The sequence below is a fragment of the Streptopelia decaocto genome (genome assembly GCF_964273445.1).
Source record: "Streptopelia decaocto genome assembly, chromosome: 10".
Taxonomy (NCBI): domain Eukaryota; kingdom Metazoa; phylum Chordata; class Aves; order Columbiformes; family Columbidae; genus Streptopelia; species Streptopelia decaocto.
The window spans coordinates 2,088,064-2,115,890 of record NC_138665.1 but is presented as its reverse complement, the minus strand read 5'-3'; the positions used below and the strand labels follow the sequence as shown (position 1 = coordinate 2,115,890).

At 43.4% G+C, this 27,827-nt stretch overlaps 1 protein-coding gene across 1 annotated transcript; it reads right to left on the bottom strand.

Annotated features, from left to right (window-relative positions):
• Positions 1–49: 49 nt before the first annotated feature.
• On the bottom strand, positions 50–27,309 carry MTMR8 (myotubularin related protein 8). The gene is made up of 14 exons (XM_082062148.1): positions 27,196–27,309; positions 25,864–25,986; positions 25,024–25,186; positions 22,241–22,398; positions 20,595–20,723; positions 18,995–19,129; positions 16,996–17,128; positions 14,516–14,625; positions 13,126–13,251; positions 11,542–11,591; positions 8,344–8,544; positions 7,803–7,931; positions 6,371–6,497; positions 50–5,031 (listed from the first exon to the last, which is right to left on the bottom strand). The coding sequence occupies exons 1-14, from the start codon at positions 27,217–27,219 to the stop codon at positions 4,738–4,740; spliced, it is 1,902 nt and encodes a 633-aa protein (XP_081918274.1). The 5' UTR covers positions 27,220–27,309; the 3' UTR covers positions 50–4,737.
• Between the last annotated feature and the right edge of the window lie 518 nt (positions 27,310–27,827).

Genomic DNA, 27,827 nt, shown 5'->3' with positions numbered 1-27,827 from the left:
AGTTCCGCTTTGGGTTTAATTAACCAATAAACAAGACCAGTCGTTTACTTCAAAAAGGCAAGGGATTTATTTTTGTAGGGAATAAAAATAAACTGTAATACAAGTGAAACTTCATGGAACAAATACATTCAGAGAAAAAAAAGACACAGTGCTCCTCTAAACATGGTCCGTTTGTTTTTAAGCAGTGCATTAACTAAAGTGACTGACGTGTACATCGCAGCACATTCAATATGGAATTTCATCATCCACAATTGTATACAACTGTCCCTCAACAGACACACCGACAAAAACAGTGACCGACTTACAGAAACGGCAAAAACACTGACAATTCGGCTGAGTTCTACACATAATTTTAGGTACATTCCTACGAAGCTGCGTTTGTGGATGACTGGAAAAGCACGTACGTGCGCGCAGTTACACAGGACGAGATCCAGTGCTACACGCTATTCCAGTAGTACACTGCTACATTAAATACAGACGCATATTCACAGATAAATGATATGGGAAGAGATAGAGGTCAATCACTTTCACCCACCCGCTTTCCGCATCGCCTTTGTAGCTTGGAGGTGCCCAAAGGACGCAGTTCAAATAACAAACCACACTGACTGCAAGCGGCACTGACTTGGTTGCTCTACAGATGCTTACAAAAACATGGGCTGCTTGGAGACGTTCCTCAGCTAATTAATCAAGTGCTGGGTATTAATTACTACATTCAGAAGAGATTCTTGGGTTTGGTCCATGCAACAAATGATCCCAGCAGAAGGCGGAGTGGTGGGAGAGGAGAACAGCATCTCACCGGCATCCCCGGTCACTGCTGCTTCTGAACAGAGGGCCAAGGGATAAACCCAACATCTATGGGCAAAACAATCATTCCCTTATTTTTTTCCTGTAAAGCAAAGAGCACCAACTGGATTTTCTCCACCACAGGCGACGACTGCGAAACAAAACACACTTTAAGAATCCAGCATTGTGAAGTTCACGTTAAGACATTTCAGCTGAGAAATAAAGCTGCACAGGTCCCTCTTCTTCTCCAAAGTAGTGGCTTTAATGCAGAATGTGACCAGCACTTGCCTGTTTTCTACCTATGTGTAACAAGACAGACATTCTGTATGGGCATGACACAACGGAGTATCTTGGTAAAGCAAGAGATGCTCCAGAAAAGGAAGAGTTTGACCCCAAAAGGGCCCATCCACAGCAAACAGGGTCCCTCCTCCCGCCCAGCGAGAGGAATCCGCAGGGAAAGCAGCGAGTTGCACCGCTCACCTCCCAGCTCCAAACCAAGAGCAGCATTCCTCACTTCACAACAGAATAAATAAGTTATAGTAACTTATCGCTTACAGCAGGGGATTCCTACGCACCAGCCTTTGGACCTCCTGTGACGCTGTTCGGGAACGGCCGTCGCGTCGCTCAGTGCTGGCAGCAGGACAGGACTAAGCCCAGGCCTCCTGCCAGGCTTTGGGAAGCCAGGCCTAGCGGAGCAGAGACCTGAAGACACGCTGCAGAGCTTCAAACGGCTTTTCATGTTTGGTCGTGAAACACCCAAGAGTTACTGTCAAAACTAAAAAGCTTCTAGCTAATTGGTTTTTAAACAAATAAGCTCACGGGAAGCCAGGAAACCCTGCAATCTTTCCCAGCTCCGTACATTACAGCACCAGCAAGAAGAATTTCTAATACATTGCAGACTTTGACCAAGTCTGTATACATTAAATTCAAGAGGTTTAAAAAGACACATCATTACCCTTTCTATTTTTGGCTAGGTTTTGCATTTCAAAGTATAAAGCCATTCCTTGCTTTGTTACTGAAGGCAAAAGCAGCAAGATTACTAAAAGCTTCATAATATTTTCAGTGTATGAAGTAATCTTTCCATGGTTATATGCACCTGTAGCAATACTGTATCCAAAAAGGATTTGTGGAGACGTCAGCATCACATTTTTGGAATAAGCAAAGACTATTATGCTTTTTTCAAGGTAATCTATAGTAATTCAGAAGCCAAGGCAATATGTAAACATTTATAGAAACCTTCTGCAAAACGTTTTCATACCAAAATTAACCAATGGCATGTCTAAATCCTTCAGTAGTCAGTCACAATTCCCTCCAGTTCTGTATCTCTAATTTTGGTTAGAGATCACATTCAAAGAACTGATGACACCTAAAATAACTGGTCCTAAAGAGAGATGGCCCCGCTCAGGGCAGGGGTTGGACTAGATGAGCTTTGAAGGTCCCTTCAACCCAAACTGTTCTATGATTCTATAGGAAACAGGCTCCAAAGTGCCAAGACGCTGCTCCACTAGGAAGCAACGGGACATAGAAAACCCACCGCGGACTCTGAGCCCCCGGTGACCACAGCAGCCACATCAACACATAGGGTGCAACCTCTTCACTTGAGTACGTGGGTACGGCCAACTTAAAAGGCTGCTGGACTATCCGATTTTATATAGGAGCTTAGCAGATCTCTTTTTAGGAGCAAAGAGACTCAACAGCAGATACTCATGTGGAGATCTGAGAAAACGTGCATTTGGAAAAGCACATCCTTCAAAATAAAACACATCGCTGCTGTTTTTTGATACAAACATCTGCTTAAGCATATCGGGGCCAGTACTTTACGTTAGTTCTCAGATCAGTCGCACGTTGTAGTTCTCTCGCTCCTACCTCACAACCAACTATTTTTTAAAAATTACTTCAACATTACTTCCTTTAAGAATGAAAAGCCTGCAACATTAAAAAATGGCAGCATATAATTTAAACGAGATCCAAAAGCAAGCAGAAGAGCATCTGGAATGATCCCTCTAAATTATGGAGACAACCGTTAGCAAGCACAGATGTCCAAAGACATAAACTTTGCATTTATACGAGTGAGGACTGCGTGCTCGCAGGTGTCTGTTTCATTTATGAAAATGCCAACTATATGTACAAACCAGGGTCAATTCTGTCAGACAGCGTTCGGTAGAGTTAATTCCAAACAGCATCCTATCATGACCACCATCATCACCAGCAGGTCTCTTTCTGAACAACCAGCAGAGGTTGGTGGGAGATAACATAGGAAAGAAGTCAGTCTATAATATTTCTGTTTCAGAGAGGGGTACTGTATAGTCAAAAACATGTCATAAAGTTAAATATCAACTGCTTCATTCTGACATATTGAATGCCTGAGTTTGTTTTTCCCAGATTTGGGATTTTATAGCACTATTTATGCTAGGATATTTAGTGATTAACTAATGTGAGTCATTTAATATGTTGGTTTCTTGATTACCACTGTGACTGTGTTTGGAATATCCATCATGACTATAGGAAGCACCTGCGAGCACCTGAAAGGCCCTTGCTCCTGCACTGCAAAATGAGAAGTCTGAAACAACTGCCTTCATGAATCATGGAATCATTGAAGTTGGAAAAGACCTTTAAGATCATCAAGTCCATCCGTTAACCTAGAACTACCAAGTCTGCCACTAAGGTTTGGGACTGTGTGCAATGAAGGGCTCGAGGGGCTCGTCCGGAACAAGCGCTGCGGCTCCTGCGTAAATGGAACGTGCGTCTCCATTTTAAACCCGCAACTTCAAGTGAGCGGCTCCAGCTGAAATCACCGCAGTTCACAGAAGCCGAATAGCATTAACAAGCACCGGGGTGAGTCCGAGCCGGAGCCACAGCCAAGGTGTCACTTCTTGCGCCAATACAGCCCTGATTTTGTCACCAGCTTCACAAAATTAGGATGTCCATCCCCTCACGTCTTGACAGCACAGACAAAACATCTCTAAGGTTCATGTAATTTTAACATCCGAGATTACATTTGCTGTAATCACTCAGTATGGGATGTGAAGTAACCGTTTTGGGGCCCATTTCAATAATAATAATCTGTAATTACTGCCTTCTCAATGGGTGTGAGGAAAGCACATTGATTTCAGCTTTGAGCAAAGAGTGCCTTCTCTTGCTTCGATTTAACCAAGATCATAAAATAAGATCATAAAATATATTTTCTCATTTCTAACTGTCCCTCTGTCAGAAATTCTCACGTTACAGGCTGTCTTTGTGGCTTGTTGCACTCTCACATCAGTACATGAGGTGCAGAAAATCTTATTATTTGAAAGGTTGGCTTAGAATGAAGCTACCGAAGTCAGGGGATGGACAGAGAAGCCAGTGGCGGATAAAAAAACCTTGTTTAAAAATACTGACTACAAAGAAGACCAAATACTACACTCTACACTACAATAATAAAACCAGTACATTGCGTGGCTAGACATTAAAATGGTCTCCATCAAAAGGCACAGGGGGGTCTGGTTTTGTTTAACAAATATGCATAGGAAACAAAAACCGAATCAGTTCTGCCACAAGGTGAGGATCCATGCAGAGATTCATTGAAAACCAAGATTTTATCATTGTAAGATAAATTGAAATTTTAAGATGACCTGGCACCACCACCGAGAATAAATGGATTGCATCTCTCCTACTCCAGTGATAAACACTGCACAATTCCATTAACAGACCAAGATTTCTTCCAGCTTGAAATACCAGCACTGGTGTGCGGTCATAACCTCGAACACAATCTGCGCCTCCACTCCAAATTAAGGTTTACACCGCTCAGAGCAGCGTGTGCATCTTCATCACTGCGAAACAAGGTGAACCGAACCAAACGCAGACTGTTCCCTGCAGCGAGCGCAGCTCCCTGCGAACGTCCGGACCGGCTCCCGGCTGCGAGCGGTTTGGCGGGTGCACCCTCGCGGGGACGCGGTTTCCCAAATGCCGCATTCAGAGCCCGGCAGTGGTGCAGCCGCTTCCCGTCCTCGGCTCCGAGTCCAAACCATCAGCGGTGGCAGCGTGGAGGGGATGGAGCTTCTCGGAACCAGACGGGTTCTCTCTGTGCTTTTGGTCTCCGTCCGACATCACCGAGTCCTCTGCCGAGGCGCCGTTGCTCAGCGCAGGGGGGGGTTCCTCTTCGTAATCCTGAGGAGTGTTGAGCATCGGGGTTTTGGAAGCAGCACTTCCCACCTTAGACAAGGAGCAAGTTCCAGCGGGCAAAGGACCATCAAGGAAAGGAAGTTTCTACACAAAGACATGAGGAAAAATTAATTAAAGCTATTGTTCCCAGATGGCAGGGATACACAGAACAACTGCCAACATAACAGTCCTGTGTCACTGCCTCTTTTTCAGCTCTGTAATCCAGCATTGAAGTACACAGGCATATTCCTTACATGTTTGATATAAACATCATTGTTGAATAAACAGCATTCTTAATAAAACAGAAGTTTTCAGCATTCACATTAGCCTAGCAAAGGATGCTGATAGGTGTTCTCACTGGTATATTTTTAGATGTGTCTCATACGACTCTATTTTTAGGATTTTTTTCTTTTAATGTGCGTAGAAAGGATATTGCAATTAGAGCCCGAGCATAAAAGAAAAGGCAAACTTCTCCCAGGCAGCTGCACCAGACTGTGGTGAGCTGACACCAGGGCCCACCAAAGCTGCTCCACCACTCCCGGCCTCAGCAGCACAGGGAGAAAATGAGATGGAAAAAAACCCTTGTTGGTCAAGAGAAAAGCAGTTTGATAAAGCACAAGCAAAGGCCGCACACCAAAGCAAAGGAAAACAATATATTTGTTCTCTACTTCCATCAGAAGGTGATGGGCAGCCACTTCCTGGTTGCTCCAGAAAAGAAACATAATGACTGATGTCCCCCCTCGTCCTTGCACTGAGCTTTTCTAGCCGAGCAGACACCATGCGGTGCAGCACGTCCCTTTGCTCAGCTGTCCCTGCTCTGTCCCCTCCCGAGCTCTTGTTCCCCCAGCCTGGCACAGCCACTTGGAGAGGATCATTCAGCCTACACAACCCAGTTACATTTTTGCCGTTATATGAAACCCAACTTAAGTAACTCAACTGCTCTAATACCTGGTTGATCATCAGTTTTCCTTGCGAATGAGGAGGCAGGAGAGAAAAATGTGGGGGTGAGCAAACCCCAAGATTTTTGTATATTCACAATATTAATGTTGGGAGGGAATGGCACACCCATTCTTCTCCTCTCTCCCTTGCGGTTTCCCCCGAGCGGAGTTGAAACCCAGATGTTCTTTCAACACCTGCTTTGTTTAGAGAATTAGAACATCATGAGCCTGCAACAGAACTTGACCAAACACAGCTCTGACCTAGCAGGTGAGAATTTGGGGTAATCAAACTGATTTTTTTCAGGTTCTCAGGGCCATGCGTCAGTGCCAGAGTGAGGTTATGGTTGGACCCCATGATCTTGAGGGTCTCTTCCAACCAAAACGGATTCCATGATTCTGTGATTTTGCCCAGCATGTTGCAGCAATTATTCAGTGCCAATGTTCAACCCCAGTTGTTCGCCAAAACCATCCTGCGATTCTGGATATTATTAAGATTAAGGACTCACATTTTCCAGTTCAGACGCATTGTCCTCCAGTTTCACCCTCTGGCTCATGCAGCTGAGCAGATGATCCAACACACTCTGTTTTGGGTGCATTCCTTTGTCAAAGCGATTATACATCCCACACCAAAACCTCAAGAACAGGGCGAGAAAAGAGAATTAGGTGGCTAATCATACAATACTGGCCAACAAACTACATGCTGTTTAAGAAAAAAAAAAGTTCCAATTGAGATTAGCGATTGATTTTAAAAAACGGCCACAGCCTTGGATTATAAAATTCAGTATCAATGAGCAAATGTTCATCAAGTTAAAAAACACTTCTGAGGAATTAAGTGCTTCTGCCTTATGATCCACCTGCATTGGCAGTAGGTATCAGCATAAGATGAAAATACACTTTTCCTACAGCAGACTCACCGGCAGCTTGGGCAGTTCACCTACCAGTGAGTTTGTCCTACTGCCCTACTTTTCACAAAACCCTCTGCCCGCCAGTAACGACACATGGCACATAAAACCACATTTGCATCCTCCTCTCTCAGCAGGGAACAGGAGTGAGCCAGAAACAAAGCAGAGCCCCGGGCAAGCCAACAGACATGGCAACAACAAATCCCTTCTTGTGATCACCAACCTGAGGGTGACTGGATGCTGAAATTCCTCTTTGAAAGACTTCCTTAATGTGTATTAAAAAGGAGGAACATTCTATAACAACGGCCTACCCTATCACAGGAATTTGACAGAGCAAACAGTCAAGGGGTGTGTGTGTGGGTCACAGAATCCCAGAGTGTCAGGGGTTGGAAGGGCCCTGGAAAGCTCATCCAGTGCAATCCCCCCATGGAGCAGGAACACCCAGATGAGGTTACACAGGAAGGTGTCCAGGCGGGTTGGAATGTCTGCACAGAAGGAGACTCCACAACCTCCCTGGGCAGCCTGGGCCAGGCTCTGCCACCCTCACCCCCAACAAGTTTCTTCTTATATTTAAGTGGAACCTCCTGTGTTCCAGTTTGCACCTATTACCCCTTGTCCTATCACTGGTTGTCACCGAGAAGAGCCTGGCTCCATCCTCCTGACACTCCCCCTTTATAGATCTGTAAACATTAATGAGGTCACCTCTCAGTCTCCTCTTCTCCAGCTCCAGAGCCCCAGTTCCCTCAGCCTTTCCTCATAAGGGATATGCTCCACTCCCTTAATCTATCTACACATCTAAAGTTCTTTTCCTTGCCTTTCCCATTCTCTTTGTCAACAAAGAAAAATTATTAATTTCAATTACAGTACCTGCACACACTTAGGAATTACCTGTGCACTACTACTCTCAGTTTAGGGATGAGGAATGGAGATAAAACCATGCTAATCAGTGAAAATGTATTTTATTAAACCTGAATTACCAATCTACATTACAATGAAAAATGCCCCCCTTCTTCCCCTTCTTAAATAAGCAACTTACTGGAAACTGAAAGGCAGCGTGTTTGGTTGGAGCTCTTTGTAAGCTGTAAATCCTCTGTACAAAGGATTTCTCAATTCCTGCTTCTTCTGTAGGAGGAAAGGCCACAGAGAATGGGTCTTCTCAAAGATTCTGTCAATTACAAATAACATCTAATCACTGAAAAAAGAATCAAGTTAAGTGGGCTAATAATAATCCTAGCAGAATTAGATTGGGGGAGCTATGTATTATTTTTACACAACATCCGATTCGTTTCGTAAACAAAAGATACATCACTGAGGAACATGTAATAATTTAAAACGGACATTATCCAGTCCAAAAAGGGTATCTATAACTTAATATTGAGCTGCAAAATAGAATTTAGGGATATAATAAATCTCTGGGGATTAATCTATAATTTTTTTTCACGCTGTAGAACATAAACATCTATCAAGACATTACCCTTAACCAACCTACATTAAAAACATGCAAACAAACACAACCTGCCCTCCTCCTGACATTTAAAGTGACTTTTAGACTGTTGGCTCTATAAAGTCCAACTCACCTGAGATCCTCACGCTCCTTGTGACAGGTCCCAAGGAAGTTGCCGAACTGGCAGGAGTAGACGTGGTCATGGATCTCGAGAAGGAAACGCTCGTTAAACTCGAAGGCGCAGGGGAACTGCTGCATGAGCTGCCAGACGCACTCCATGAACTGCGTGAAGACGGGGGACACTTCTTTGGGGTCACCGTACAAATGGCCACACCTGCAGAGATGCAAACGCAACAGGGTTAAGTCCTACGCCACCCAACACAAAGTAATCATCCCCTCACCATTAAACAACTGGGAAGTTTTCCTCACTATTAGAGCCAGAAATTATTCTGCAGAGTCAGAAAACAACCCCCCCGGGGTTTATCTTGCAGCAACTGTGCCACCCTCAGCATTACGTGTTCTCCAAAGGTAGGAGCGACGAGAATTGCGTTATGTCCATTTATTCTGAAGTAAAATTCATAATGGAAGAGCCCATGTAACAGACTTGCAAGCATCACACAAAATATTTGCAGAATAGGAAGGCCTATGCTATGTTGTCAATGTAAGGAAAACCAGGAAATATTCTCCAAAGAAACATCTGTCACTCAAGTATAAGAGCCTAATGACAGGCCTTAATTGGGGAAAAAATCTGGACATCGGTGGGTTTTTTCTGCCAGGAACAATAAGAAACAGTGTGGGGGGGAAGTGTCCTTTACAATCCCTTATGGACATGACAATATTTCGTGGTGCAGACATAGCCACAATGGGCTGCAACAGTCAGAAAACCCTCATTTTGCTCCATGAATGAAATCCTGGTTGGCAATTAGAAAGAACAAAAGAAAAAACTCAAGGAAAACCCTGAAAGAACAATCCAAAAATATTTTTACAGCTTTAAATGATGTTCAGAAGAACCCTATTAGTTCTGCACAAATCTAGCCAGGATCTATCGATGTTCATTACAACCCATCTATGCAGAATGCAAACCCCCCTCTCTCCCCCTCCCTCCTTCGATATGGAAGGTGTAGGCACATCTCCCTCTCTCTCTGCCGCTTGAGGCCAACAGCTTCTTTCGTTTGGCCCCAGAGCCCCTGGCCAGGGCCCAGAGAGGAGGAGGGAGCGCAGAGGCGCCAGGGAGCTGCGGGGCACCCACAGCCAGTGTGGGGATGTTTAGAGGCTTCAGGGGCACCCACAGCCAGTGTGGGGGTGCAGAGAAGCTTCTGGAATGCCCACAGTCAGATCTGATCAGCCTATAAAAACAGGATTCTCGTCAAGACGTGCCCCTTGCGCGATCTCTTGGAGTTACGAGCTGAGCCGCTGCCGTCAGGAGCCACTGCCCCCATCCCCGGGACAGAGACTCCGCTTGCCTTGCCGCCACGTGTGTGAGTAAAATTAACCCTCAAGGATTGCGAATGTATCCACTTTCCGTGCACATCTGCACGTGTATTTATACTTTCCATGAACATCTGCACGCATGCTCTCCTTGCTCAATACGAGCGCGTGTATAGATTATTTCCTCGCATAATCCCATGTTTCTACATAAGCATGTGTAATATTCCATGCACACATGCACGTGTATTTCTCTTCCCAGGACTGCGAGTGTATTATAAATTTCCCCTCGCAGAATCGCGAGTGTACACTTCCTGTGCTCAATACGAGTACGTGTATCCCTATAAAATAACCCCACACCGTGTTCGGGCAAGTGTGGACTCCTCCCGGACTCAGGGACGGCTCCGGCATTGTTCTGGTGAAGCCACGTGCGTGCACTCTGTGGACCTCCGGTTGTATTAGTTGCTGCCCCTTAATAGTTTTTCTCAACTGATATCCAAACTTGTATTCAAGTCACTTTTGGAGTGCTAAAACCCTATTTCTCACCAGTTTAATAAAAGTTGTTTTGGACCCTGTTGTCCCTTAAACTAACCTCGGGGTGCCTCCATGACACCATCACAGAAGAAAAATAACCAGAAAAGGCATTTTTGAAAGCAGCCAATGCTCTGTTATACTGTAATGACTGTTTGTGTTTAAGAGCCAAAAAAACTGGGGCAGAATTCTCCTTTTGTAGGATGGGATATAACCTGGGTATTCCCAGAAAGGAACATGCTATCCCCAAACTTCAGTGGAAAAATGAAGTAGGATTTCTTACAACAGAGATCTGAGCTGACGAAATCTCAGTGCGCGATTCCAACCACAACACTCTAAGAAGCGATGGGAGGAAGGACTGATTTCCCTCACAACTGTACGGCACCAGCCACCACTGTAAGAATTATTCTGTCCACTGGAATGCAAGTTCATATTCCCAGTCAAGGCTGAAATTCATGTCTCAAGTACTTTTTGTACCCACTGCCAAGTTCTTGTATTTGGAACAATCCTTTCTAATAGAAGAATAGAAAGTAGTGGTGGGGTGATTTGTTTGTTAAAGTAAGAAATGTGAAGAGTCCCGAAATAAGCAGAAGCAGTGACCACAGAACATTTATTTGGTCAATAATGACCAAACAGCAGTTTCTTTGACTGCTGTTTCTTATATACCAGTATAAGACTGTGTGTATTTGCTGCTTCTTATATACCAGTATAAGGTATTGCTTATTTTCCCCAGATATGCTTTGCAGAAACAGATTGGTTTTACTATTAAAACCAGTTTCACATCAAGAGCAAAGCTTCAATCAAGTTACTATCACTGAACAGACTGGTCCCTTCCCTCCTCATATTCTTTCAGACCATCTCAGTTACTAATTTATATATGAGAAATATAAATTAGAAATATAAAAAAGAAATATATATGAGAAAAATAAGTAATAATTGAAGGTAATATCCACACTGGATGCAGGCTATCAGCTACAGGAATGACAGTATTTTAAATCTGCCTGGAGAATGCAGGTCAAATCGGGTTTGAGCACTATATTTGACTCAAGTTGATGCTCTGAACCTGGTAAAAGTCTTGAAAAACATTAGCTGAGATTTTCTTCCATTGCAGAAGAACTAACATGCCGCGCTGGAACATCAGCTCTCCTCATGTAATACGAATGTGATTTTACGAGTAGGAAAAAAAGCAGAATTCAAACAATTTGTCCAAGACTGTATGATATTGTAAAGTAAGAAGAAAAAGCACTGATGAAATAACAACCCCAGCGGACACTGGCTTTGTGTCACCAACTCCAGTATTTTCCAAGTCTTTTCTCCTCTGCCCTGTATTGTCATTTAATTTTCTCTCTACACGCAAGATAACACATGCTCTTACCTGTGTGCAAACTTGTGGCCCATTGCAATCCACTCCTTTTCGATTAGAACCTTCCGTTTCAAAACAGAGGTTAAAAAGAGCATTACTTTGGGTAGAAAAAGCAAAACGAAGCATTTCATCTTAAACTCTATAAAGTTTACAACCAGCGCTACCTGCTGACCCTACTGTTATTATTTTGAGGGAGTTTGTGTTGTTAAAATCATAAAATATAAACACAGAGAGCTAAAAGAATGAAGAGTTTAATATTACACTATTTACTATTTAATTTGGAAAAGAATTATTGTGATATTCAGCAAAATAAATCAGCAACTGCAATTCAACAAATGTTTAACACACAAATAAGCAGCACAGCTGTGCATTGAGGAGCTCAGGATGAAACCACAAACACCATATGGCTATTTCTCTTTCAAACAGAATGTCTTTACCATATATAAAAAAATAACAAGAACGCAGTATTTTCCTTAAAAACATGTCTGGTAAAGAAACAAATGACTGATGCTGAATCCATTATTACTTGCCCTGCTGGATCATATTTAAAGATCAATTCCTGACACCATCATCCAGAGACTTAAAAAACAAAGGGAAGGCGGAAATTCCTTTGAAAAGTTATATTGCTTTTCAAATGTTTACACTCCTGTTGTGTTCATTTAGGGATGACCAGTCGTAGGATTTGTGTGTATCAACCATTTGCTCAGGGAACACACAAGCATTTGTCTGGTTTAGTGACTGCTCCTGTTCCCGATCAAAATCACGTTCCTTAGTTCACACAGGATGGTCCGGAGCACAAGCAAAGCTCAGGCACATTTCACGCTTGGATGTAATTGTAACTGTTGTAAGATGGCAGTATAATCCAGATGCAGAAAGAATAAAAAGGAAACAGTCCTGGCAGCACAACACGCTGGAGGAGGCAAAATTTGCATTGTTCTGATTTCAGGCTTTCTTTTAAGGAACTCTTCTGAGGAAGAGCAGCAACCTGCATTTCAGGTATTTAACAAAGGGAGATGAATGGAAAGATAACATCACAGATCGCACTATAGTTACGCAGTGACAGCTTCAAAGAAGAAAACATCTGCAGTAGAAGCAAACGGCCAAATTCATGTGCAAAGGCTTCGAAAAAAGGTCTTAAATGATGCACAGAATGTGACGTGACGCACAGAATGTGACGTGGCGCACAGGTTACATGCTGCCCTGTGCATAAGAGTGAGTCCACCCAATTTTAAATCCCAGCAGATGGGAGACTATTCACTATACCAGTGTTAAACACCAAGCTTCTCCCCTATTCTTTTGTGGATTGCTGCCAGGGCTGCATCCTTTGCTCCCTCATCTCTTGCTGAAGTGTCTCATTAGTGGCTCTCGTGGACATTCAAGGAAACAAAGATTTGGGAACTGGAAATCAAACGCTGCCGTTTTGTGCCCATGCTGCTCAGAGCAATTAAAGCTTGTTTATAGAATCAAAGCTGGTTTTATATAGGTCACCTACTGTTCGCTCCCGGAAACGGCCTAAAACATTTAATTAGGGCCTGTTTACATTTCAAACCCAGGAAGCACTTTTTGTTTTTGAAGTTCCATCATTTGTGTTCTTACCATGAAGCCTTTAAAAGTCCTATAAAACGGATCTAAGAGGAGGCTGGCCAGGGAGCAGACCTGCGCCGTGCGATCCCACCCGTCCGAGCAGTGCACCAACACGCTGGCCTTCTCATCTTTCACAGCCTGTGGAGAGAGCAGACACAAGAGCTGAGCAGCTTTCTGGGTTGGTTACTGGAACTAAAAGCTATCCCTTCATCTGCATTTACCCGCCTGGCCTAAAACCCAAGGGCAAAATTTGTCATTTCTCATCCAGACATGGAAATTTCTGGGCACACAGCCATCAACCCATCGGAAACCCCAACAAATAAAATGCTGTAGCACGACTTGTCAGCACCACAGACCGTCAAGAAACAAAGCCCCTCTCGTCTCAGAACATTCTGTTTCCTGAGCGGCCAAGAATTCTCAGTCCTCAACTCCGAGGAAAAACTTGATGGATGACTAATGAATAATAATTGGACACAGGGGGACCAAGAACTTTTCAAAATATAATTAGAAGAGCTCATGCCAGCTTCCTCCCACATGGATCACCTTCTTCCCTTTGTACTGGTGGCAGACGAGAAACACAAAAGAGCTGTTTGCTTGCTACACAGGAATGTTTTAAGAGAGAAAAAACAACATTTACAGAAGGTCTCCACTCCGTTATCATCACTGAGGAGCCATGGGCCTCAGCGACTTTTCTCCATTTGCCTGACCTGCAAAGCCACAAGCTCTGCAGAAATGAGGACAGCACTAATAACCAACATTGCAATCCCCACATCGCACAGAACCAGGAGAAAAGAAAACTGATCTGAACAACCCCCCGTTTAAAGCAGAGCAGTTTAATAACTAACGAGCACAAGATTATGAGTTGTTTGCACTACTAAATATACTGCAGCATTAATAAAGGTGAAGTTCTTCGTTTCAAGTGAGTTCTACTAAAGCCTGGATGACTGCTTGTTGCAACACAGTGAACAGGACAATGTCTCAACCCCTACAGCATTTCATTTAATCATAGGCAGCACCTACCTTGTTTCCCCAAAAATAAGACAGAGTCTTATATTAATTTTTGCTCCAAAAAGATGCTTACTTTTTTACATGTATAGCTGCCTGGACACTATTTCAATTGACTTTTTAAATGATCTGTAACTAGGGCTTATTTTTGGAGTAGGGCTTATCTTTCAAGCATCCCCAAAAATCCTGAAAAATCATTTTTGGGGTAAGGTTTTATTTTCGAGGGAACAGGGTTGGAAAGAGCCAGCAGGGTGACCCACAGGCTCAGTTTGGAGAGCTGAGGCCAACCTGAAGAGTTTTCCCCCCTCTTTCCAGAGACAACTTCACAGCCTGGACCAGTCCCTAACACACAAGTACAGACTTTTTAATTCAGCTGCAGGTTGGAATTCAGTTTTACCTTGGCAAGAAAGACACCGGCATCCATCACAGCCTTAATGTGCCGCAACCAGCCTGAGTTCTCCAGCCCAGTGAGGAAATCACTCATTGAGGGGGACTTTGTCTCACACACTAAAAACACACACAGAGCAATTAGCTGACACTCCATTAACACCACCTCTTTCTTTTTGCCACCTCCTCAGCATCTCTTCACAGCAACAGAGCTGGCTAGATCCTAACAGATATTTTTTATCAGCAGCAATATCCTGCCTACAGGACACAGAAACCACTGGTTGCAAGCTTAAATACACAAACCGGAGTCTTTTAGCTGTGAGACAACTTAAGAATCTGAAAATATCCTCTTTCTCTTTTGTTTTTAAATGGCAACTTGTTATTTTCAGCTGAGTTTTTGCCAACAAAGGAAGCGTTTAGCGATCTGTAACTTCAGTATAAATCCCCATCGCGTACACATCTAATGACCACTAACATGCATTCACCAGCATGAAGATTTGAAGCAAGGAAGGTTCTAATTTAGAGAGAGAAACAACACGCCTGACCTTGAAGGCAACTCAGATGCTATAATGAAATCAGCACAGAAAATACTTACAGTAATACAGTTCGATAGTCCGTAAGCACCATCAACAGAGATATTATCACTTTTAAAGAAGAATATGGGAGGAAACCAATATTTATTCTGCCTTTTCTTCCACCACAAAATAAATCTGCCAGGAATAGGCAATTGAAGGTCTATTTGTGATCAGGCCAATCTCTTCGTGCTGTGAACAGCCTCATTTTTTCTGCAAGGCCACCACAGATCACAGTATCACAGTATCACAGTATGTTTGGGATTGGAAGGGACCTCAAAAGATCATCTAGTCCAATCCCCCTGCTGGAGCAGGAACACCTAGGTGAGGTCGCACAGGAACATGTCCAGGCGGGTTTTGAACGTCTCCAGAGAAGGAGACTCCACAACCTCCCTGGGCAGCCTGTTCCAGTGCTCTGTCACCCTCACTGAGAAGAAGTTTCTTCTCAAATTTAAGTGGAACCTCTTGTGTTCCAGCTTGATCCCATTACCCCTTGTCTTATCATTGTTTGCCACTGAGAAGAGTCTGGCTCCATCCTCATGGCACTCACCCTTTATATATTTATAAACATTAATAAGGTCCCCCCTTAGTCTCCTCTTCTCCAAACTAAAGAGACCCAGCTCCCTCAGCCTTTCTTCATAAGAGAGGTGCTCCACTCCCTTAATCATCTTCGTTGCCCTACGCTGGACCCTCTCCAGCAGTTCCCTGTCCTTCTTGAACTGAGGGGCCCAGAACTGGACACAATATTCCAGATGTGGTCTCACCAGGGCAGAGTAGAGGGGAAGGAGGACCTCTCTCGATCTACTAACCACCCCCCTTCTAATACACCCCAGGATGCCATTGGCCTTCCTGGCCACAAGGGCACAGTGCTGGCTCATGGTCATCCTGTTGTCCACCAGGACCCCCAGGTCCTGCAGCATTACCTGGCCAGGCACTTGGCAGCATCAATTCTTCAGCTTTTATGAAGCAAGACGACCACTACGCTGGTTACTAGAGTATTAAACTCATATTTTGAATGGCAGCACTTGTATTACGTTTTAGAAAACTAAGCACAGGGACCAAGCAGAATGATTTGCAGCATCGCCTCTGAGTGCGCTGGTTTGAGCCAAGTGACACCATTGCCTTTAATGGAACTTGTCCAGCGTCATTTAGCGACAATATGGGCTGGGTTCCCCTCGTGATCTCCAAGGGCTCAGGGAAGTCTTTCTTCTGCCTTGCTTTGCATTCTTCCCTAAGATCACAATCTCACAGAGTAACTTAATTACCTGAGCTACTCTGCATTTTAACATATTTTAATGTATTAAAGCATTAATTTAATACATATTCATGTGTTAAAAACCAGTTTGGTTAAAGAAATCAGAAATATATGCAAAACAAGAAATATCTATGTATGAGATTGAAGTCTTTGGGAGCTCATGCCGAAGTTTTATTTTGAACCAGAAATATTGTTAACACTGAAATACTCCAAACTAAACACAGGAAACCCCAGAAAACTATTTCCTCAACAACCTATGCTAGTTTTGTTTCACTAGCTCACAAAGTAACCAGGAGATTGTCTTAATGGTAAAACGTAATATTTCTCTAGCCTTTTTCATTTAATTTCACATTTAAGAAACTCACATTTTATGTAACTAACACAATTAAGGAATGTTGTTAGCATTAGTTACTATTCTTGAGTTGCTATAAAACTAAGCACAATAATAAAAATAAAATGTCTGGCAGGAAAGCATTTTAACAACATCAATACCTTCAGCCACCTCAAGACAGCAAACAAAGAATGATATTGACTTGGCTTATCTGTTTCCATCTCAACACCCATGTCCACATGCACTTGTGCACGTCACATTTAGATATTCAGCAAAAAGTTCTGACCCAAAGCAGGTGATGAACAGTGGGCCCTTGCACGGCCCGTACCCACCTTCCAGGAGCTTCTGCAAGCTGTTCCGCATCACGTGGATGTTTTCTATGCCGATAAATTTAAAGCGAATGTTATCATAATTATCTTCATTCTCATAACCCTTCCCGGCAGCTCGGTTGGCCATGGCATTTAACTGTCAAATTCAAGGGAACGGGGATAGGGCAGAAAAGGAAGAGAAAATTACGACAAACAACACGCAGAAATAATGAGTCTGTTTTGCAAGCCCTTCTGTTTTTAAAATCTCCCAGAAAATATACTGCACAAAGTTGTTACTCAAATGTACTTCCCCACCTCCCAAACATGACTTCTAACTGTTTCACTAAAATTATGCCAGTGTCTTCAGTCCATTAGTCATACATCCTCACTAAGCCCCTGGACAGCATTTCTTAGGGTAGGCAGAATCAGAACTGTGCCTCATTTCAGAATAAAGAGACATTGAGTCTGTTTTAACTGTGAAGCTACATAAAACCAGTCAGACAGAAGCATATGAAAGTAAAACTAGGAAAGCCATTTTTACGAGTAACATACATACATGGTGGTATAGAAATAGAAAGAGAATTCCAAAGCTTTTCACAGACATACATGCACAGATGAAATAAAGCCACCTGAGGGAAACATAGAAATATTAAAGTTGAGCAGAAAGAATACAGCACCCACTGGAACTGCAGAAAAGAAGTAGAAGAGGAGTCAGTTGCTCTAATAGTTACCCAAACCAGTTCAAGAGCTACCAGGAAACCTTTAGCAGCAACCCAAAACCAGAGCATCTCAACCCCAAGTATTAATTTGGGAAGAGGAGTGATTTGCCTCCATAGAGAGGAGAGAAGGAAGAGTTGGATATGCTATATACATCTTTAGAACAATTAAATAACCCTAGTGCTTCAGTTCTACCATTGTGTTAGAAGGAGAAAGGTGATGAGTTATAAATTCTCCCTTTTTCACCAAATACTTTAGAACAAAATTGCCATCAAGGATGCATTTCAGTGGAACGTCTATAACACTGGAATCTGTACCAAAAGAACATGCAGTGATTGCTATAAACATTCATGTAATTACAGACTAGGTTGTGTCTAGGAAATGTCATGCTACAAAATGCCAAAAGACATTTTGGAATAATAGATGAAACATTCCCTTTTTTCCCCCAAAAAGACTTTTACCTTCTCGCCCTTGCCATAGTTTAACTAAATCCATAGTTTCTATACAATAACTGGAATATCTGCACAGTGAAGCAGGTTCTCAGAAAGCTCAATTTTAAAGTAATCAGAGCATTTTTAGATCTTTGTATTCAAATAATTGTGTACTATGAAAATCCTTGCATTCTAATTTGCTTATACCAACACTCCCAATCAATATCCTTACAAGACAATAATTTGAATTGGTTTCTAAATTCAGTTCCCCAAGATGACAGCCATTAGAGATTTCATTTTGTGAGTGTTTCTTCAATATCCTCTTACATAAACACCTCAGCAATGAAGCTCTAGCCCCAAATAGTGGCTACAGGCCAGAAGAGCTGAACTGTATTAAACTCCAAGCTGCGCATCATAAGAACGTTGGTGTTATTTTTATGAAGGCAAAGAAATGGAGGAATTGCTTTTCTTAATTGTTATCAGACTCCACACAGTCCCATTTCTTCCCAGGCCTGCTGATAAAAGCACTGCAGCCTGGTGGAACTGAATCCTAAGGCTTCTTTCCAACTCAACACACTACAGACCTCGCTCTCTGGGGTAAAATGCTTCACTGGCTCAACCAGCGTCAGGTCATCCTTCACACAAACCTCAACCCACAACACCCCAGAGCACAACGTTCTCAACAGCACTGAACAGTTTGGTTATGCACAAGCATAGATACCAAACCAGGAGCCTGATACCAAACTCAGGGCTGACACAATTTGACCTAATGCAGCAGAAGAAAGTATTAGCAGAGTTGTGAAAGGATGAACGGGAAACAGTGTTCCGAACTCATAGGTGAGCTTTAAAACTAGCCAAACGCCCCCAGCAGATACCTTTGGCCTTGTGTCTACAACATACATGAAGGGGCTCCCAGGGTTGGCTTCTCTGATGGCCTGCAGCATCTGTTCATCCTCCAGACAGCGCGCGCTGAACCCGGCGAGCGGCTGGCTGCACCGGCATATGGCAGCCTGCAACACAAACAGCACGGGGGCTGCTGCAGATCCTGCTGCACTGCCCTCCACACACAAACCGGTCGCTTTTAAGCATCCTCTGTATCACAGAATCAATCACAGAATCACCGAATGTCAGGGGCTGGAAGGGCCCTGGAAAGCTCATCCAGTGCAATCCCCCCATGGAGCAGGAACACCCAGATGAGGTTACACAGGAAGGTGTCCAGGCGGGTTGCAATGTCTGCACAGAAGGAGACTCCACAACCTCCCTGGGCAGCCTGGGCCAGGCTCTGCCACCCTCATCATCAAGAAGTTTCTTCTCACCTTTAAGTGGAACTTCCTGTGTTCCAGTTTGCACCCATTGCCCCTTGTCCTGTCACTGGTTGTCACTCAGAAGAGCCTGGCTCCATCCTCCTGACACTCCCCCTTTCCATATTGATCCCCAGGAATGAGTCCCCCCTCAGTCTCCTCTTGTCCAGCTCCAGAGCCCCAGCTCCCTCAGCCTTTCCTCACACGGGAGATGCTCCACTCCCTTCAGCATCTTGGTGGCTGCGCTGGACTCTCTCCAGCAGTTCCCTGTCCTGCTGGAACTGAGGGGCCACAACTGGACACAAGATTCCAGATGCAGTCAACTGAAAAGCTGCTACTTCAACGGATGTACAGAAATACTACTGGATTATCTCTCCGAAGTAGAAGTTTGGGAATTTTAAGAAAGTAGTAAGTCTAAGGAGCCTCGCTGCAAACTTCATTGCTGTGTTCTCAAACCTGCTCTGCCTGATGATCAGTATCCCAAATGTTAGCATTTCTTGTTTTCTATATAGTTTCTGCTGTCTGAAGGATTATCCTGTACAACTTTGCTTATTGGTTGTTACTGTTCCGCACTCGGAACTGCACAGAGTACGCTGCAGGGAAATTTCAATAGTTGCCAGCATAACTACATAGAGTTGCCCAGGTCAAAGGACACTTCCTCAGGAAAACAACAATTTGATGTGACAGCATTTTGCTGACATCTGCATCAACCCACTGCTGAGACAGCAAAGCTAAAAATTTACACTCTGCTCTTCAGTGGAATAAAATCAAACTGAAACCTTCACTTATTCTGAGCTAGTGGGGATTTACTTCAGGGTGGTTCCCTCCATCAGTACTAAGAAAATCCAGCTGAGTTAACATGTATCTTGTTAAAACATTATTCAATATACCTAAGCGGGAGAACTTTAAAATCCCCACATGCTGATAAATTTCCAGACAGGAAGCTTGGAAAGTTTGTGCTTTTTGCACAGCTGTGGACACATCCCAAGCGTTTGTCTTTAAGCAGCTTATTCTGCGATTCAGAACAAACTAATATTAAAGCTGTTAAGAGAAGCACAGTCCTCAAATACAAAATTACTACGCTCTAATAATTATCTATTTCTTTCACTAGAAGGGGACTGGGCAACAAGGGGAACCCTCACGCCCCACAGACAGCAGACACGAAAGAACTAACATTGTTTTCTTTGTATAAGTAAGAAAGCACCGGAATCCGCCCTCTGCTTCTGAACCTTGAACTTCCGATCACCACGGCCTTATTAGCAGCTCTAGGCACCACTATTTCTGGAGGATACGTGTTGCAAACCTAAGCGAGAAGGAAGAAACAAATCCAGATATCACTAGCAATTCGAAACTCATGATGAATCCATCAGTAGCTTACAATTTAACATTTATAAACAACAGGAGCAGATTGTTTGCCACAGTGTATCTAACACGGCCAACATCTGAAGTTTCAAGCCATTAAGATGCACTTTGAAAAACAACACAGGAATAGGAGCAAAATAAAACAGGGTGAAGGAAACAAATTTTGCAATTGAAGCTAAAAAAACCCAAACCAGACTGCACAGTACACGATACATATTAAGAGTTCTTTAAATCCATACATTTTATGAAAGTTTCTGATTTACCACAAAAAGAGAAATTAAGAACAACTGCATTTAAAAAGTTCTCTCTAAATCCTGTTCAAGTTGAAAGGAGCTTCCAGCAATCAGGCAGCATCCGCAGAGAGCGGCTTTATCCCTTCTCCTCACAGCACAGGCTTTTCAGCCCGTAACGCGCAGATAAGCTATTCTCTAAGTCTGGCTTTATTTGAGCCTGGAAAATTTAAAACATAAGCTGGAAACCCTGAGGAAATTATAAAGCGGTGGCACTTCAGAGTTACACATTCACAAGTGAAGCTTCAAAGTGATTAATGATTTTAGATATCCATGTTCAGATACCCAAATCAGCTAATGGAAAAAACACCTCTGGTGTCATATCTCAATTCGGGTATCCAGCGATACAGTCGTTTAAAATTACCAGCCGCTTACGATGGCACAAGATTTTATTTCTTCAACCCAAAGCGTAACAGTAAAGAAAATGAGTGGGGAAGGGAGTGGAGAGCAGGGGAAGGGATTCAAGAGTGAATATATCCATATCTTCCTCAGAGTTATTTGCTTTTAGACAAAAACATCTGACTGTACACAACACCCAAAAAAATAAAATAGGAAATAATAATAAGCAGGAGTTTGAATAAGTTTCCTGAGAAATGCTTTCATTTCATGTTGTATAGATCCAACCCGGCCTTACACGGAGAAAGAGAAGAAAATTCCAGGAGCAGCCAGATTGGACTAAAATAACTGAGATTTAATTTAGCAGAAGATCCAACCAAGCAAGGAAAAAAATGTCTGTTTTCTGTTACCGTTTCTTCCTTCCTAACCTAATCCCTTCCCACTCTACCTCATTCCCCACCAAGACAAACTGCTGCCACTTATTTCTCTTGTGCACATCTGTCACCAGCCTGGTGGGATAGGGTTCAGAAATACCAAAAGCAGCTAAGGGTACTTGAGGCTTTTTGGAACAGATGGTTTGACATCTCTCTAGGAAAATGAATATCTGGTTCTTTGCCAGGGGGATCAAAGCAAACCAAGGTGAGTCTGCAGCTCTGTACTGCTCTTCCATAACATCGTTATCCTCAACTTCACATCAAGATGATGTTGCTTCGATTAAAACCAACTGAGCTCATTCCTCCCCAGAGGCATCACTTACGCAGCAGTGGAAAGACTGCTGTATGTCATTAATAACAGATATGGCACCTAAATGGCTACTTTGGGCAAGAATTACCTCGTAGTCTTTATTAGCATCTGTTATTTCCCAGTAGTCGTTTGGAATTCCCATACGTTGGTAATCTACTTTTAAATCAATCAGCTTCCATCCAATCTCCCGGTTCTCTTTAGACATTTTAGGATTATAAGAGAAAGCATAAAGTTCTTCAGGCTTCGCTGGGAAGAAGAAAAAAATCATTAACTAGTTAGAAAGAGATACAAAGGCATAGGGAGAGGTTGGCACTTCTTCCTAAAGCCCAACTTTCGGATAATCCCCCTGTGCAAGGCAACAAGCTGCAGGCAGATCACTACTGATCACAGAATCCCAGAATGTCAGGGGCTGGAAGGGCCCTGGAAAGCTCATCCAGTGCAATCCCCCCATGGAGCAGGAACACCCAGATGAGGTTACACAGGAAGGTGTCCAGGCGGGTTGCAATGTCTGCACAGAAGGAGACTCCACAACCTCCCTGGGCAGCCTGGGCCAGGCTCTGCCACCCTCACCGGGAACAAGTTTCTTCTCATCTTTAAGTGGAACCTCCTGTGTTCCAGTTTGCACCCATTGCCCCTTGTCCTGTCACTGGTTGTCACCCAGAAGAGCCTGGCTCCATCCTCCTGACACTCACCCTTTATATATCTGTAAACATTAATGATAAAAGGACTGAAAAAAATTGCTCAGTCAAGAAAGTTCAGGAGACTTAGAAATGATTTACTATAGCAGCCAAAGGTCCATGCCACTGCACCACACAGTTGGCTGTGTTTTAATAATAGCTGTTTTCCTTACGCTTTTACCTCCTCAAAGATCAGAAGCATGAAGTTTTCTTGTATCACTTTGCGTACTTCACTAATCTAAGCAAACTACTTAAGACTGATTCTTGCTCCTCAAAAAAACCCACAAACGCCTGAGTACCACACACAAGAACATGGATGTTTAAAATACCTCAGCCTCACATTGACAGGTTTTTGTTTGGGGTAGCACCGAGCGCTGACAACTCATATTCAAATCCTCGGGAATTTCCAGTTTTCAGTTCCCATGTGCTGGGAGATACGCTAAAGCATTTTGTTAGAACTAATTAAAACTTCAAAGTAGTAGTTTCTCCGGAACACGTTATTTCCTACTGAATTCACTGCAACAGGCATGTTAGATGAGATTTACATAAGAATTAATCGATAAATGAAAACATACATTAAAAGATCTATTTTCCGTGAAGATTTGATAAAACAGCTCTTGCGCACCTTTAAGTTCATCGTTGAACAGTGAGTTCCATGCCACATGGAAAACTTGATGGATGTCTTGAATATTACTGTCAGCCCAACAAAAGCTTCAGGCTGTGTCTGACAAATGGTAATTTCTTCCTCCCTCCATCTCTACCAGCCCAGTTTCCTTCCCTCTCTTCATACAATGCAAATCCAACCAATATCTCATTCAGCTGATTCCCAAGGCAGCAGAGAGAGTGAAACCTGTCAGAGTCTGATAAAGTAGCCAGGGTACCGGAGATGTAACCCATAGCTGTCAGTCACACATGCGCAAATCGTAAATAATTATATGCTCTGCCAAAAACCCAGGAAGGAAGCGCACGTACAGAAATTTTAAAGCAACAAAAGGGAACTGTTAAAATCCATAAATAGAACAATGAGCTGCAGCATATTACACCAATAACCACAAGACAAAAGAAACTGATCTAATCCCCTGCAGTGCCAGCTCCCACGCTTCAACACGCTACATAAGCCTCTAATTCTCAAACGGAAAGAACAGCGACAGCTTCTAAACACAACACCAGAAACTTGCCACATACAGCATTAGAGTTAGAACTTTGGAACTAAGAAAACTCCAAAGCTCAGAGGACAAGGGAGATGCTGGGAACAGACACAAGCCTTAACTTCAATCAAAAACACCCCTCAAACTTGGCAAAAACCATTTCTGCCACAGTATTCCTATTCAAGCCCTATGGATGGCCAGCATGAAGCAGACTGGTGCTGTCAACTCCCTTCCCTTAAACCTTGACACTTAATTAGAAAATGCAATTATGAACGGCATCCTTATAATAACATTGAACTCCAACTACTGGTTCAATGAAGGAGCACTCCAAAAACCAGAAGCTGCCACAGCCAGAAGGCAGGTAGGAAACCTGGCAGAATGCTGTCCTGTGAGAACAAGGAGCCTGAAGGACCATCCGTGATGGACTAAAAAGCTGAAGCCAAAACAGACCACAGGCTTCTGAGGATGTTTTGCTCAGGAGTGACTCCAGGTCAGGGCACCCAGGGCAAAGCACAGAGTCTCACAGCTGAAAGAAGACTATAGAGCAGCCTAAACGTGCTATTAGGAAACAAATTAAAGATGCCAAGGTTTAAAGCTTTATTTGTGGGACTCCAGAATTCTGTGAACATCTGGATCAACTGGAAAGGGCAGAACAACACACAGCCAAGGGGTAAGTCACAGAAATGCTTGACGATGGCCCAGAAAGGGATGTGACACCCAGCATGAGCGCTACAAGGAAAAAAACTGAGGTGTCGCTTACAGCCTGAATTGGGAAAACAAACTTTGCATGGGTTTCTCAGAAGTTCCTCCTGGGAGACCACCAAATTCCCACTGCTACAAAGATCTGTGTTTAGTTCGGAGGCCAATGCCCCGGTCCACAGGGCAGCACTTTACTTACTGATTGTGTCTGGTGGGGGAAACCGATTCTGATTTCACATCCTTCCCCTCCCATACTGACACCGCAAAACCCACTGTCGGGCAGGCAGGCGAGCCTTCCAGCTTCAAGCATTTCAGTGATTTCCAAACCAGGCTCCCGTCCTACATACCTGGTTGTGAAAGTTTCAGCAGTGAGGTATACACCTCATGGCAGTCACGTTCCTGCCCAATAACAAAATGAGCCACGCGGAAGTTCTTGCAGTGAATAAGGAGTGGATACCCGGCCGTGGTCAGGGGCAATTTTTCTACAGTCGCAATATGGTGATGCAGAATCTGAAAAACAGGAAATAAACGACGTTTTTCAGAAGCCACTGATAAGGTTGCGAGCAGTGCAAGCAGATATTAAGTTCTTGCAATGCTGTTGGCTATTTATGCTTAGTGCATCTAACCAGCAGCAGAAAATGAGTTTACTTGTGATATTTATCAAACAAACACAATAAATGTCCAGACTGTGCACCCAAAGGCTAGATAACTAAGCACAAGATCTAAAAAATACAGACACGTAATATAAATTACTTTTAGAGACTGATGTGCAGCTCAGTTTACCAGGTTCACTTTGCTTTCCCTCTACTCCTCCATATGCAATATATTCTGTCATCCCTATTTTACTTTAGAATTAATAAGAAATACTGCTAATTTCAGTGCTAAGTTTCCACTTCTAAAAGCTGCAAATTCAGCTTTGCTGGCTTAGTATGTTGGGTCTGAGATAGGAAACTAGACAAGCTTTTTGTATTCCTGGAACTAACACTAACTCAGTGAGTGCCCTCCATCAAGTTCCACTACCATTGTGTTCATTTCCTTCCAAAACAGCTGTTTCTGTTAAGCATTTGCTATCAAAATGCTATAAAAGACCACTACAACTTTGGAATTCACACCTGTTCATTTTGGATACAAGATATAAAGTCATTTTTACACTCGTGTTTAAACAGACTCCCGGTATCACAACATACCCATGTTTCTTTCCTGACTTCAGCAGAAGCGTCTACATAGATGAGGTGGGTGGCTGTCAGGTATAACGTCCCGTTTGCTGCCTTCCTGTTTGTATAGCGATCTAGTAACTTCACATTTTCAACCTGCAACATCAAAATAGCATGAAAAAAGGAATTTAACTCTGACCCAGGAAATATTTGAGCACCTGTTGAACAGTAACCATGTAACTGCTAATACGCAACACAGGAAGAAAGACAAAAATATAAGAATTAAAGTCTCCCCCACAACACTAACTCAGCTTTACACTATAAATTCAAATTACTTCCCCAAGCGCCTTTCATAAACCACACTATGCTAATTAATCAAAAGTTTTAAAATAAAATATTAAAGTATTTTACATTATTCATTTGATTTTCTCATGGCCCATTTGCTTCTTAGTAACTGTAGATGGAATTTTTCTTTCATCGTGGAGCAAAAATAATGGAAAAAAATTTTTGAAGGACAATAAAAACAGAGAGTTTAACAGTATACAATACATTAACTCTGGGTATTGAATGTGTAAAACTTCCCTAGGGGGTCATTGGTCTGAGATAAATCATGAAACATGTCAGCAAAAAAGAGCAGAGGTCTGAGCTGTATGTTTTTCAGCACATATTATTATATCTAATATTGCCCTTTTTCAGGTCTCTAGAGACAAGCAGGTCCAGCAAAGCACCTCAGGCACACGGGTAATGAGCATCCCCAAACTGATACCCTAGAGAATAAAACAAAATAGAACACAGCACCCTTTGTATTAAAATAAACAAGTGAACAAATGCCTGGATGGGCAGTTGCCTGGAGTAAACACACATTTTTTTTAGCTGTCATGAACACAGCATCACCAGAGCTCATTTCACTTAATTCAACTGAAAAAAGCACATTTTAATTCATTTATTCAGAACGACGGGGTCTGTGCACTTCGATATAAACGCCGCTCGCACAAATCCCACCCAAAAACACCTTTTGATCAGTATCTTTACTAAAAATTCCCTTTCCAACAATACAGCAGGAAACACCTGAACAACCACCACAAGCAGCTTTGAGCTTCCCAGGCTCATTCGTGACCCGCTTGAGAAGCACAAGTTCAGCGTTATCTCTGCCTTGAAGGAAAGAGAAGTTATCTGGTTTATTGGAATTCATCAGGACGTTAAATTAATAATTTTTTAAAAAGAAGTTGGAAATGCAGGGCGCTGCCAGCCCAGCCCCACCGCCCCTCAGGGGCTTCACCTCAGTGTCCCGGCCCAGGAACCCCCCAGCGCCGCGGGGACCCCAAATGGATGGCGGCGAAGCTCCGGGGCGGCGCAGCCCCTTACCTTGGGGGTGGTGATGTGCTCCATGGCCGTGCCGCCCGCCTCCCCGGCCTCACCTCAGCCCGCCCGGCCGGCCCGGCCTCCGCGCCGCCATCTGCACGGAGCAGCGGCCCGGCCCCGCCGCAAACCTCGCGAGAGTTCCGCGGAGCGGCGCCACCGCCGCCATCTTGGGTGAGGGCAGGGTCATGGTGCCTCAAAACCCTTGGGCTTGTTTTGGGGCGCTCAGCAGCACCCCCCCAGAGCCCCCTCTGCTGTCCCCGGGGCCCCTGCTCCGTTCTCACCCCCCTTTCCCTCCCGGCACGGGTACACTCGTAGCTCTTAGGGGATATTTTAGGAAAAAACCCACATTTTTTTCCTCAGCACATAAGGCCATCAGCTCCCCCACCAGCAGACTGATGGCATTCCCCACTCATGATGAAGAGAAGCTGCTAAATTAATATATACTCTGATTAAGCTGCAAAAGACACACCCATCATTAACCAACTGACATATGTTTTTTGACCACCTGCAAAATGAGGGAATATTCTTCAACTTTTAGATGCTTCTGCATGACAAAAGGGAGACAGAAAATTGTGTGATTCATTGTTTAGAAGCAGAGCGCTTAGCTTATATTTAACTAATAATAGAATATTGTG